Here is a 12509-nt window from a genome sequence, read left to right on the forward strand (position 1 = left end):
AGCAAGAAATGGTGAAGTTCTTCAGTCTTATTCTTTTTTCGTAAAGATTCTTTAGTTTCAACATTGAAGTCATTCAACTGTTTATGCTTTTTGATATTTAAGATCATAAAAAGATGGAAATACATATCTCTTGCTATAATTTCTTATAATTTATAACTTATATGTTTTTTTTGGATAGTCTAAACTATAATCTTTTTTTGGGAAATATGTTAAAAACAAAACCAAGAAATAATCAAAATTTAAACTAAAAGTTATAATACTTTATTTTTTGCTTTCATAATTGAAAATTGAACAACTTTTATGCAAATTTTTATAAAATACCAATTTTCTGTTGATTTTATTCGGAAAAAAAACTACTTGATTTTACATAAGTAATAAAAATTTACTTAAGTTCTTGATTTGTTTAAACAATTACTTAAGTACTTAAGTACTTAAGTTACTTGAAACAGCCCTAAATATCTGCCATATATTCTGTTTGTGAAAAGCACATATAACTTGTTCATTACTAAGTTCTACATGTATTCGCGACTCAATTACATGTTTTTTGTTAAAGCCATCAGCAAACACTTGTGTTAACTCATCGCATTTAAATAATCCAGTTCGACTTGATCTTAAATGTTCTCCACATGAACCTTTAGAAAATAAACATCATTTTGTATAATCAATATTATTATGTTCAGTCATGTTATCAAAATGTTTGTTTTATTTTATTTTGACTCTGAATCAAACTTTTCAATCACTTCAATTCAAACTCTGGACTTTACAAATTTCATGTAAGTTTATATTGCATAACAATCGACAAATATCCCATAAAAAATATCATTAAAAAACCTCTTAACATGTTTATAAAAAATATTATTAGGCATTTTGATAGCAGTTAGTTAGAATATTTGTAAAGTTATAGAAATCATAAACCACAAAACGTCTAAAAATGTTCTTACGCTTTCCACAACTCAGATGTTGAATTATAAGTAACCACTATGTGGCATTTTTCATAAATTGTATCATAAAAAACAGCGGACTATTATATTATATGTGAATAATGTTAAATTATATATGTATAATATTAAATTATACATAATAATAAAAATATATTGTAGAAATGTTATTATAAATATTATAATAATAAATTAATTTAAATAATGAATCTACTTTTTTATAGCTAAAATAATTAAGATATTTGAATTTAGAGTTCACAAAGAAACAAATTGCAAATATTAAACAACTACCAGAGACCAAACAAAATTGAAAAATTCAATTTATTAAATATCTACTGATTCTAGCAGCAGTTTTTTTTCTGTTGTAAGTTATTTTATATTAAAGATATCTTCATATAGGCAAAACTACCCATTGAAGTCTTTTAATTTATTGAAATTAAATAGGTGTATAAACCTTATTCGAAAAACTATAAGTCAATAGCTTGTTGGCACTTCGATCTTTTGCTTCTCAAAGTTAGCATAAATTTTATTATTTTTCCAGCAGGCGAGGTTTTGAGACATGATTTTTAGACTAAGATTGAGTTTTAAATCAGTTTGACTGTAATTGCAGTAAAAAAAACAGTCTTTCTTTCTTAAAAACTTATAACGTACTAATATGAGTCTAAATTAAACAGAGACCTGGTGCTCAAAAGTACAGAATTTGCGTTATTGAATGCTTCTGGGGTAGTTTTGGGTAACGGGAAAAAGTATGTTGCAGATATTTTATAAAAACTCAATTTTTTTCCTTATGTATAAATCTTGATATCATATCCGTTTATAAAAAATCAGCACTTCGCATTTCAAACAACTTTTTTAACTGCATGAAGTCAAACGTTGAAGTCAAATCAACGTTTTATGGAACTTCAAACTGCAATAACTTTTGAACTGCTTTGAATCAAATTATGGGCTCAAATTATGAGTTGAAATGATTTAAAGATATTCCTAAAATTTTCAAGAAAATTTAATAACTCAACTATTTATATTAGGGGTAAACAGATTCTATCTGTTGACCAGCCTCGCACCCCTTCTTCATCTATTAGGCTGGCGCAGATGTATTTTTAATACATTGTTTCCAGTTTAGGATGTTGAATGCTGGATCTTCTTGACTCAATGCATGGGTTTGCTTGTGTCACTGTTTTTATGACTAAGCAACTCATTCTATTATCTCCTTATGAGGGTACAGCTCTAAAACTCAGTTTTATGGTTCTGAGGCCGGCTGGTAGTCAGGTTTCCCGAACTCTGTGGTAGCTCTCAGAGAGGCTGATTCCATCAACAGCTGAAAAATATCAAAGTACTAACAGTGCCATGTTGCGCATGGATGGTGTCCCTGTTTGTACTTTTGGTGTGCATTGCGGAGGCCACATTTGGAGCCCTTTGTTACGGCTTAGGGTTTATTAGTAGTAATGAGGCAATTGCTTGGGCTATTAAACGGTGTTCTGAGTACTATCTATGCTTTGAGTCAAGTTCTTCAATCTAATTTAAAAATGAATAAAGTACCAAAAACTATAAAACACAAAAAACCATCATCATCACCAAGTCCTCTAAACCTATCATTCACTAATATTCATGGTCTTCGAAGTAACTTTTCTTCTGTTGAGTCTTATCTCTTGCAAAGTTCACCAGACCTACTTGCTCTTTGTGAGACTAATTTAAGTTCGGCTGTCTCATCTTGTGATCTTAGTGTTGATGGTTATCTTCCTCTGATTCGTAAAGACTCCAATAGTCACATGCTTGGCCTGGGCATTTACATTCGTAAGAATTCACCTGTTTGTCGTGAAACTAGGTTTGAATCCACAGACTATTCTTTCATGTGCTTTCTTTTAGCACCACTTCACTCTATTGCCTTTCTCTTTGTTCTGTATCGCTCTCCTTCATCTCAAGACTGCACTCTTTTTGACATTATTTCTGATCATATTGACCAAGCCCTCTCTCTTTATCCATCAGCTAATATAGTTGTTGTTGGTGACTTCAATGCTCACCACTCTGAATGGCTTGGCTCTAGTGTCAGTGACTCTGCAGGCATTAAAGCCCACAACTTTTGCCTTTCTCAATCCCTAACTCAAATAGTCAACTTTCCAACTCGCTTTCCTGACAACCCTAATCATTTACCTTCTCTACTCAACTTATGTCTTGTTTCTGATCCTAGTCAGTGCTCAGTTTCTCCGCATTCACCCTTAGGTTCTTCTGATCACAGTTTGATCTCTCTAAAACTAATATCTCATTCTTCTTCATCACCTGAATCCCCCTATTACCGAACCTCTTTCAACTTCAGTAAAGCTGACTGGGATTCTTTCCGTGACTTTCTTCGTGATGGCCCTTGGGTAGAAATCTTTCAACTTCCTGTCGACAAATGTGCTTCTTACATAACTTCGTGGATTCAGGCTGGCATGGAATCTTTTATTCCCTCTCGACGATTCCAGGTCAAGCCTCACTCTCCTCCATGGTTTTCTTCAAACTGTGCTGCTGTGATTGCCAATTGAAACCGTTACTTCCATATTTATCAGCAAAACAATTCTCCAGAAAACAGACGTCTGTTTATTACTGCTAGAAACAACTGTAAAAAGGTTTTGTCTAACGCCAAAACCCGCTATTCTCAGGTCATGAAATCTCGTATCTCATGTCAAAAATTAGGCTCTCGTGACTTCTGGAGAATCTTTAATAATATCAATAATAAGGGCAAATCTATAATTCCACCTCTCTTGTATGGTTCAGACTTTGTCACCTCACCTAAAGACAAAGCCGAACTGTTTGCTAAAAACTTTTCATCAATATCATCTCTTGATTCCACTAATTGCGTTCTACCTGATATTGCCAACAAACAGGTTGATCCATTGCTTGACATTCATATCACTCCAGCATCTGTATCTAAAGTGATTTCCTGCCTAGACTCTTCTACAGCTTGTGGCCCAGACAACATACCTGTTATTGTCTTGCAGAAGTGTTCTCCGGAGCTGTCGTCTATACTCTCAAAACTATTCAACAAGTGCTTATCAGAGTCTTGTTTTCCAGCCTGCTGGAAAGCCGCATCTGTTATCCCTATCTTCAAAAATTCTGGGGAGCAATCTGATTTGTCTAACTACCGTCCCATAAGTCTTCTTCCTATCATAAGCAAGGTTTTTGAATCTTTAATTAACAAACACTTAATTTCTCATCTTGAATCTAATAACTTACTTTCTGACCATCAATATGGATTTCGATCTTCTCGTTCTACAGCTGATTTGCTAACAGTAATAACTGACAGGTTTTATCGTGCATTAGATGAAGGTGGAGAGGTTAAGGCCATCGCTCTTGACATTTCAAAAGCGTTTGATAAAGTTTGGCATGCTGGTCTTCTCCATAAGCTTTCTTCTTATGGTGTATCCGGCAACATCTTTAAGATCATTGAATCCTTTCTTTTCAATCGTAGCATAAAAGTTGTCCTCGATGGACAACACTCTTCTTCTTATTCTGTAACTTCAGGGGTTCCTCAAGGTTCTATCCTTGGCCCTATACTCTTTTTAGTTTACATTAACGATCTTCCAGATATTCTCACATCTAAGGTGGCATTGTTTGCTGATGATACTACCATTTATTCTTGTCGTGATAAGAAACCAACACTCTCTGATTGCTTGGAGGGGGCATTTGAACTTGAAAAGGATCTCACTTCTGCTACAGCATGGGGCTCACAGTGGCTGGTGAACTTTAATTCTGATAAAACTCAATTTTTTTCAGCTAATCGTTATCGCAATAATTTAGATCTTCCTATATTTATGAACAGTGATGTACTCGATGAGTCACCTACTCTTCATCTTCTAGGATTAACTCTTACTTCCAATCTTTCTTGGAAACCATATATCAAATCGGTTGCAAAATTAGCATCTGCTAAGGTTGCATCTCTTTATCGAGCTCGTCACTTTCTTACTCTGGATTCTATTCTCTATCTCTATAAATCTCAAATCCGGCCTTGTATGGAATACTGTTGCCATATCTGGGGCGGATCTTCTAATGATGCCCTTTCTCTTTTAGACAAGGTGCATAAACGCATTGTAAACATAGTTGGACCTGCTCTTGCAGCCAACCTTCAACCATTATCACATCGTCGTAATGTTGCTTGTCTTTCTCTTTTCTACAAATACTATAATGGGCACTGCTCTAAAGAGCTAGCGTCTCTTGTGCCATCTACTAAAATTCATTCTCGTGTTACTCGTCATTCAATTAAGTGTCATCCTTTTTCTGTGACTGTTCCTAAGTGCTCCAAAAACGCTTATTCTTCTAGTTTTTTTCCTCGAACATCAGTTCTTTGGAATTCGCTTCCTTCATCTTGCTTTCCTGATTCGTATAATTTGCAATCTTTTAAATCGTCCGTCAATCGTTATCTTGCTCTACAATCTTCATCTTTTCTCTTTCAGTAACTTCCAACTTTAATTAGTGGCTGCTTGCAGCCTTGTTGGAAGCGAAGATGTTTAAAAAAAAAAAAAAAAAATTTCAACTTGCCTCATTCTTATTAAAAATAATTTAAGCATATATTTAAGTATATGCTTAAATTTTTTTTTTTCAGAAAACCTTTTTTGGAACTAAAGTAAATTGATTTTTCTTTTTTTTAATTTTAGTTTTTTATAATTTAATTTTTGGCTTAATGTTTGCAATAATCACTGGTTTAATGTTTGCAATAATCACTGGTTTAATGTTTGCAATAAAATGTTTCTACTTTTAAAATTATTTTCTAAAAACTATTTTCAAAAAACAAAAAAAATGACGCCTTAACAAAAAAATATTTTCCTGCTTAAAATGTTTATGATTTAAATAAAACTTTCTTCCTCACTTGCACTATTTTTTTAATCTGATATTGTTACTGTAGTAAATCTATGTTCGATTTTCAGGAATGATCCTCACTATGTCACTGGTTATTACAAACGTTGCCGCAGTTTCCATTCAATTAAATTTATAACTATTGCAAGCAAGTGCTAAAAATTCTCAAGAATCTGTTAAATTTCGTTAAAATTTTTCTAATTCAATATTATTGGAATAAGAAAATTTTAGTTTTCTAAAATTCTCTTGTTCAAATTTCTTTTAAAAATGAATAAAACTTGCGTATTTATAGAAAAGGTTTAATCTTGATATCACTACAAATAAAATAAAGATATTAAAAACATGGTAGTATTTTTTTTCATATTCTATTTCTTGTTAAAATAATTTTTAATTAAAAGCTTATTATGTGTTAACAACATATGATATAAATAGAAACATTTGTATTGCTAACTTTTGCGAGTCTTTGATTATATTAAGTAATTTTATTAGTTGAGTAATTTAACTGTAGTAACTTAATTGGTTATCTTGATTTAGTTAATGAGTAAATTTACTCTGATATATATTATCCATTAAGTAAATCAAACTAAATTTTACTTTTAAATAAATGTATAATATTATTGGCTTCCGCGCAGAGATTTAAAAGTAATTTAAATTCAAAAGCAAATATATGAATAAAAATCTCAGCGCAAAAGAGCAAATAATCATACTTTTATTTAAAAGATAATCTTAAAAGATGGAAATGGAACCACTAAAGAGAATGATGCAGCTTTATTTGCCAAAATGAGTAGAATTGAAAATAATATTACTGTCAGTGGTGTGGTAGAGTCTTCAAACCAGAACAATGAAAATAAAGCTAAAGATGATATTCTGGCCATTTTGAAAATGTCCAGAAATGATGTCAAGGTTCAGAGGAGACTCAAAAAGAAATATGTTCCTTCTGAAGTTTCTCAGTTAAGTAATCTGAATGCAACCCAGACAAGCCAAATGGTTTTGCATCCTCCTCTTATAATAATAGGTTCTCTCATATACAGATTCTGTTATAACCAATCACTTTTTTGTATTAAAAGAATGATTGGTTATAACTGAATCTATGTTAAAGCTGACCAAACCAAAAATAAGAGAATTGCATCTTCTAAACTCCATGCTGAGTTTCTGGGCAGTCTGTTTTAGGTCGATTTCCTAGACAGATAGAAAGGAAGTCTAAAACCAGTTATATAATGTCTACACTGTGTCATAGATTTGCAGATCCAGTTAATGCAGTTTTTTCACCCTCTTTTTTAATTACTATTTTGAATCTTAAATGCTTTTATATGAACACTACATCTTTGGAGAACAAATGGACTGATTTTAGAGCATAATAGGTGCATTAGATCATCCCCATATAATAGCCATTACTGAGACCTGGTTCAATTCGTCATTGGTGACTTCTATAATTAACTACACTGAATATTTACAAAATAGAGAAGCAAGAGGTGGTGACATAGCTGTTTATATTAGAAATGATATTTATTCATTTAGTTGCAAGTTCAATGATCAGTAGCTTGATGAGCAAATTTGAAGCAAAATTGTTGTAGGGCATAATTATATCCTCAGACACAATATGAGTCTAATGTTAAAATTAGAAATTTGCATGCAAAAAAGCATTTATTGATAATGGAATATACACAAGTTTACTTATTGTTGGTGACTTCAACCACAGTGATATTAAATGGACCTATTTGGGTAGTCATTGTATTAATGGAAAGCCTGCTAGTCATGAATTTCATAAAATTATTAGCGATTTTTTTCTCTCCCAGTTTGTTACTGAACCTACTTCTCTTAGACAACATATTAGATTTAGTATTTTCTGACAACCCTGATCACATATTCAATACAGTTGTTGGGCCTGTTGTGGGCTGAAAAAATTCATTACCTTCATTGTTCCTTGCTATGGGACTTTAAACTATCTCTTTAAATTAAATTTTATCTATGAAAAAGGTGATTATAATGCTTTTAGTCTAGCTCTTAATGCATTATATTGGGCTGAGATGTTCAATAGTGTTAATATTAGATGTAACATTTGACCAAGTAACTGCCAAAAACCATCGGTGCCTTACCCAGACATAATCTTATACCGTTGGACCAGTATGGGCACCCAAACTAATGCGTCCAAATATATTTTCCATAAATTATAAATATCAATATTAATAAAGTTCAACATTATTAAATAAAAGCAAATAAACACTTAAAATATTGTCATTTTTGTTAGCTGGGCATTGCGTTTTATAACTATAATTATAGTGTAAACTTAATCTATGTTGTTTACGTAAATTTTTTGTATATCTAAGGAATTTTATAGCTGCAAATTTAAAAAATGATTTTTATATCGTTAAAAATTAAATTGCGTCATTAGCATATTTTACACTATGTTAAGATCTTTTAAACAATAGCTATAATAAAAACTAATGAAATCTAAATTTGTTATTTGAAAAAGATTATTCTTTATTATTTATTTCATAAAAATATTTTATACATAGTAAAATAATCTTTTGTTTATTTTATCATAATTTAACTTAAGTCATATGAACTTAACAAGATTTTGAATGAGAAAGAAAAAGATTTAATTTTATTAGTGAAAAAAATTCTTTTAAAAAAAACAATTCTCCTTTCTTACAACAAATAATGTTTTATGGTTGCTTTTACACAATTAATTCTATGACGGAGACTTTTTTTACTGTTTACACATCCTCAAGGCAGAGGGAACATCTACAGTCTGAGGCTACTCTTTTTTTTTAAATGTTTCTCCCAACCTTTAACTTAGAAACATGAACAAACAAGGCCACTGTGTGGAGAAACAATATGAACATTGAAGTTGTTTCCAAAATTGATGGGAATAAAACTCATGTTTACAAAGCACAACGCATTATTTGAATTTATTGAATACTAAGACTCCTTAGTTACTAATATAATAGTATTTTGTAAATAATTTTGTAAAGGAATTCAACATTTTAGGACTTGGCATTTTTATGTTAAATAATGTTTAGGTTCTTTTTCGAATTATCAAGCCAAAGCAAAACTTTTTTATGGCTGTTGATGGATGTGCACCAAGAGCAAAAATGAACCAGCAAAGAAGCAGAAGGTTTAGGTAAGTGAGGTATTCAGTTAGTAATTTTCCTCTTACTTTGTTGAATACTTATAATTGAACTTTTTTATATTAAATTTTAGTTGTTTATAAATTCTGTTAAGTATTTTGTTTTATTAATTAGTATTAATCAATTAATTATTCTGTATAACTGTTTCATGCTAAAAAGCACACAAAAGTTGTCTTTGAATCAAGTAGTGTCTGGATTCCTAGAGTTCCTTTTTTTGCAGGGAGTCTAAAGTCTTGGGAGTCTAAAAAATTCAACTCTGGGATTCCATTGGATTGGAATTCTAAAATGAAGATATTTTTTAAATTACATTTTAATTCTTTGGATAAAGTTTTTAATATAAAAATGAGTTCTAAGACAAATGGTGGCATTCCGAATGTCACCCCACCAAATGGACGCTTCAAATGTCACCCGACCAAATGTCTCTAATAAAAATTAAAAAAAAAAAAAGCAACAAAATTATTTTTTATATAAGCATGGCTGCATATTTAGGTCAACAGAGTGTGCTATTTGAAATGAAATTTCTTTTTAGAAAAGGTTTCACTGATGGTAAATCAAATAAATAACGAGTAATATCTTAGCGGGACTCAGTCTTCACACTTTTTTTTATCTTAGCAAGCATTGATTGGATATCTGTTTGTCACTATTTGTCTAAGAATTAAATTCTACATTAAAAAAATATATATCTGTGTGGAAAACTCTGTTTAATAATATCTAGATTTAGGGATTAACTGGTTGTTTTTTAATTTTGTATGAAGTAGTCAAATCAGTCTAAATTATTTTTTAAAGTTGCGATAGCACAAACTGGTGTGCCATTTTGTAGAGTTCAACATTTTCTGAACTTATGGCATATAAAGTTTAATGTTTTTATCATGGAACATATTTAGTACAAAATTTTTTTGGTATTATAAAAGAAATAATTATTGTTTTACAGCAAAAAGAAAAATTAAACAATATTTTACAATATATTAAATGTTTTTTTAATGCATTTGTTGAAAGGACTTAAAATATAATCTATTGATTCAAATAACAACTTAACTCCATTTCTCATTTTTTTAAATAAGCTATGGTTGGCGAATTAAATAAAATGTGGTGTGATTTGTGAATTAAATAAAATAAGCTTTTGATTGGTGAATTAAATAGTCATAAAAATTTGCATTTGAAAGAAATATTTTCAAACTTATGAATGTTTATTAATAGTTTCTTTCACACAGCGTAAATTCCTTTTCCAGCAACGCTAAGTGATATGCGCAAATCCTGCTCCATAAAGTATGCAGGATCAGTAAAATAATTTTAACAAAGCAATTATTTTAATTATATTATTTAAATGTATGTGCTGGTTTTAAATCTTTGCTATGAGATAGTTGATACAGGACATGTACTTTCATTTATTATTATTATAGTTGTACATTTCATTCATATCTATTCATAGTTATTCTATAAATATCTTAGTAGTAACTTAATTAGTAAGTTTTACTTTACTTAAGTTAAGTTAAAATTAAGTTAAGAAAAGTTAAGTTACTTAAACTTAGTTAAGTAAAATTACTTAAGTTAAGTTTTACTTTACTTAAGTTTTTACTTTTACTTAATTTTTACTTTCATAATGTTAGCTTAAGTTGTTAATATAGTAATAGTATTTTATAATAATATAAAGTTGTTAATATAGTAATAGTGTTTTATAATAATATAAAGTTGTTAATATAGTAATAGTATTTTATAATAATATAAAGTTGTTAATATAGTAATAGTATTTTATAATAATATAAAGTTGTTAATATAGTAATAGTGTTTTATAATAATATAAAGTTGTTAATATAGTAATAGTGTTTTATAATAATATAAAGTTGTTAATATAGTTATAGTATTTTATAATATAAAGTTGTTAATATAGTAATAGTGTTTTATAATAATATAAAGTTGTTAATATATTAATAGTGTTTTATAATAATATAAAGTTGTTAATATAGTAATAGTGTTTTATAATAATATAAAGTTGTTAATATAGTAATAGTATTTTATAATAATATAAATTTGTTAATATAGTAATAGTGTTTTATAATAACATAAAGTTGTTAATATAGTAATAGTGTTTTATAATATTTAATGTTGTGATGTTTTTCAATATTTTCAAATCATTCTAGTTGATTATTATTTATTTTCAAGTTAAATTTTTTTTGCGATTAAAACTTATTGTTTCTTATTAAAACATTTTCATAAATTTAGATATTTATATTATACTTCAAATAATTTCAATATTTAAATTAATACTTCAAATAACGTTTATCTTGCATTATATTATAAACATAAATTATAACAACCTAATAGGACAGCTAAAGAAGCAGAAGAAGCCATTCGAAAAGCAATTCAAAAGGGCCAAACATTACCACCAGATGATCGTTTCGACTCAAACTGTATTACACCAGGTAACTTTTTTACATTTAAAAAGTATTCTGGTTGTAGTATAGTTGACCAACTGGTTTGACCAACTGTACTTATTGAGCTAATTATACATTTTTTTAAAAATGAATTTTGATTTGTTATGCGCAAAGAGCTAATTATATGGTAATATAAAGTTCTCATTGGTTATTCTAATAGAGCTAATTATATAATTTTATAAGTTCTGATTAGTTATGCATACAAAGCTTTTAATGAAGAAAGTTCGAATGATTCTGATACATATTTGGTTGAAATTTAATTTATTTCTGATTGTTTGAAAATTGAAATCTATAAAAAAAATTTTTCTTTTTTACAAATTTACTCTTAACAAGGCTGCGAGTAGCCACTACTTAAGTTTTTTACTTTGTTACGAAGAGAGACAGGAAATCTCTTAAAAATTATCTTATTATCAGGAAAGGTAATAAGATAATTTTTAAGAGATTAAATGTTTGTTAATGAAATATTTGTTAATGAAAAGTTGTTAGACTTATGTTTGTAAAGATTTTTGTTTCTAGAAACTTTTGAGAAAAAATATAAGATTTAGTTAATAGACATTGATGCAAAATTTATTATTTAACCCTAAGTTAAATGATAAATTTTGCATCAATGTTGAATTGATAAAAAGATGTTTCATTTTAGGAGAGTTATTCTTGTGAAAAGGAGAGATAAAAGACATTAGCCCATAGACAATCAAAAAATAAATTCATGAAATGAATCTCAGTTAACTTTAAGATAGTTGTAAAAAATGTGATGGGGTGTATCTGATGTAGAATCAGTAGAAAATAAACTTTTATTGAGATCATAGTATGGTCAGGATCACCTAAAGAAAATCAAGGAGAAAATAAACACATTAGCATGGATCAGAGAAAAGACATAAATCAATGAGCGAAAGTAAGTGATTTAGTTCATCTGGAAATGATGTCATAAAGTTAACTAGGTAATAGGTTAAGAAAGAGATGCGTTTTATTTCCAACAAGTCAGTAGTATTAGAAACATGTCCAGATGAAGCATGTGGCTATTGGAGTATTTGTGAATTAAAGAATATTGACAAATTTTTTATTTCACTTTAAACCCATAAAAATTTAAAAAACCTTTGGAACTTTAAACTTACTATTAATCCTAAAACCATTAAAATGAACTTTAGTCTCATTAGGAGACTACATAAAAAACAGCATAACCA

General features: G+C 29.1%; 1 protein-coding gene across 1 annotated transcript in view; it reads left to right on the forward strand.

Annotated features, from left to right (window-relative positions):
• Window positions 1–12509, forward strand: part of LOC101240070 (5'-3' exoribonuclease 1) — a 79780-nt gene that overhangs the window by 2931 nt on the left and 64340 nt on the right. Inside the window, exons 3-4 of the mRNA XM_065799118.1 lie at window positions 8789–8889; window positions 11219–11316. Of these exons, the coding sequence (XP_065655190.1) occupies window positions 8789–8889; window positions 11219–11316 (199 nt within the window). The remainder of the gene's footprint in view (window positions 1–8788; window positions 8890–11218; window positions 11317–12509) is intronic.

Source organism: Hydra vulgaris, chromosome 06 (genome assembly GCF_038396675.1).
Source record: "Hydra vulgaris chromosome 06, alternate assembly HydraT2T_AEP".
Classification (NCBI taxonomy): Eukaryota; Metazoa; Cnidaria; class Hydrozoa; order Anthoathecata; family Hydridae; genus Hydra; species Hydra vulgaris.